Here is a 2,027-nt window from a genome sequence, read left to right as displayed (position 1 = left end):
CGCTTCCTCTGCGGACTGGCCTGTTCCGAGCAGTTCCTAGAAACGGGACTGTAGGATATACAGCCCCTCCCGGTCGGCACGACGCCTGTGTTGGAACTTCACTCCTTTTCATGGCTGAGTAATATTCCACGTGTAGATGGCAAGATCCCATCTCGCTTACCGTTCATCTGCGGACAGACCTGGTTGTTTCCACTTCGGGGCTAATACAAATAATGCCACGGTGCCCGCCTGTGTACAAGTTTATGTGTGGACATGTGCTTTCAGTGTCCTCGCGTGTATACCTTACACACAGGATGGAAATGCTGGGTCGGACTGTAAGTGTCCCAAATATTCCCAAACAACACCCAGTTTTCCTCAGCATTCAAGCAGGAGCTGCAATGGTGCTCGTCTCGGAGCCCTGATGGCACAGGCCGGTGCTCCTGACTTCGGAGGTTGCGGAGAAATTGGCCGAGCTTCTGCCCTGGTCCCTCCCCCGCACGGGGGCTTGTCCTCTCTCTCCACCCGCTTTCAGAATTAGCCTTGTCCTGAACGCTGCGTGGGGGTTCAGGTGTGATTTTATTTTTCCTTCTGCCTAGGATCCGTTCTGTTTCTGGTGTCCCTCAAACGTGATCTTCCTTCTCTTCTCTCTTTCCGGGATTCCAGACATTTCCGTCTACGGGAGAATGGACCATACCCCTTGGCGGTAGTTGGAGGCAGGGGACACAGAGGTGCCGTCCCACTCTCAGGAGCTGCTCCCCCAGCCCGCCGTCCCCCCTCGGTGTGCCCACCCCCGTGTAAACCACCCAGCCCGCTGACCCCTATGGCACAGCCTGGGAGAGCTGCAATGATTTGGGACGGCAACTTTGAACCCTTTCCAGAAAAAGCACTGAGCGGTCACAGTCTGAGTCAGTGAATGCAGTTTTGTGGTGGGGAGGCCGCAGACCCCACAAGGTAAGTGCCAGACGGAGCGGACTGGGAGACCAGGCACCGCCGGGCGCACGTCTCGCAAACCACCTCCAGGACGTCAGTGTGGAACCACCTCTCTTTTTATAGTTTTATAGGAGACGCCGTACTTCTTTGGATGTGACTTGGCCTGGGGAACCCCCAAGCTGGGACTATAGAGCCGGGAGAGGCCCATGTGACTCAGGGTCTCCCTGCGGGGCTCCTGCAACACCGTGACAAGGCCTGAGTCCGAGGGGGCATGCCGTGGTACGGCACTTGGCGACCTGGGGAGCCATTCCCAGGGCCTGTTCCATGGGACCGGAAGAAACAGCCACAGCCTTCCTTTGGAAAGGACCCCACAACTCCTGTCTAGCTGAGAGGGCCCACGGCGTGACTCCCACGCAGCCACCAGGAAGGAGGCCGGGCTCAGGGCGAACCAGCTCTTCACGCGAAAAGACACAAAGCTGCTGTGGTCATAAATACATTTTATTTCATTAGAAATGCATAATTAACAGTGTTGAGAGCATTTCCCCCTAGAAAAGTAGGTAAGCAATATTTCCATCAAAATCGTTAGTTGTCTTTTGCAAATACCTATTTTCATTACACGGAACAGAGCACACAGCAAAAGGCTTCTGCTACTCCACTTTTTTTTTTTTCAATTTTCTCTTTTGTTATAAACACCATAGCAAATTAAAAAAAGCTGTCTGAACAGAGAAAAATATCGTAGTTCTTGATTTTCCGCACGTACTTAACGCAATCCACGCTGTGCCTCCCCACTCTCTCTCTGGACACCAAAGTGGGACTCAAAAGGAAGGGTCTTCCGGCAGGGGCGGTGGCTGTTACTGTCACCCTGTGTTGGCCGGGACACCCCCCGTCCGCGCGGGTGAGGCTTTCCGACGCACTCGAACAGAACACGAGCAGTCCCCTCCGTGCAAAGCCGTGGGGCCGGGGCGCGCAGGACAGGGCGGGAGGCTGGAGCCGGCGCAGAGCACGGCCGCAGCTGCACCTTAGGTCCTGTGGCGGGAGGCGGCCTGTCCCGCCTACTGGATCTGGATGGCTCCGTGCTCAAGCTGCATTTCGGGCTGCAGGGTCTCAGCCGTCTGCAA

General features: G+C 55.7%; 1 protein-coding gene across 9 annotated transcripts in view; it reads right to left on the bottom strand.

Moving 5' to 3' along the window:
* Positions 1-1,389: 1,389 nt before the first annotated feature.
* The window catches only part of LOC111152900 (BTG3 associated nuclear protein), a 102,200-nt gene continuing 101,562 nt past the window's right edge, over positions 1,390-2,027 (bottom strand). For all 9 annotated transcript variants that reach the window (XM_022511624.1, XM_022511626.1, XM_022511623.1 and 6 more), the window contains one exon: positions 1,390-2,021. In XM_022511624.1, the coding sequence (XP_022367332.1) occupies positions 1,962-2,021 (60 nt within the window). In that variant the 3' untranslated portion in view covers positions 1,390-1,961. The remainder of the gene's footprint in view (positions 2,022-2,027) is intronic.

Source organism: Enhydra lutris, unplaced genomic scaffold, assembly GCF_002288905.1.
Source record: "Enhydra lutris kenyoni isolate GAN:26980312 unplaced genomic scaffold, ASM228890v2 scaffoldscaffold30, whole genome shotgun sequence".
Classification (NCBI taxonomy): domain Eukaryota; kingdom Metazoa; phylum Chordata; class Mammalia; order Carnivora; family Mustelidae; genus Enhydra; species Enhydra lutris.
The sequence above is the reverse complement of the archived record's forward strand: the minus strand, read 5'-3'. Positions and strand labels throughout refer to the sequence as shown.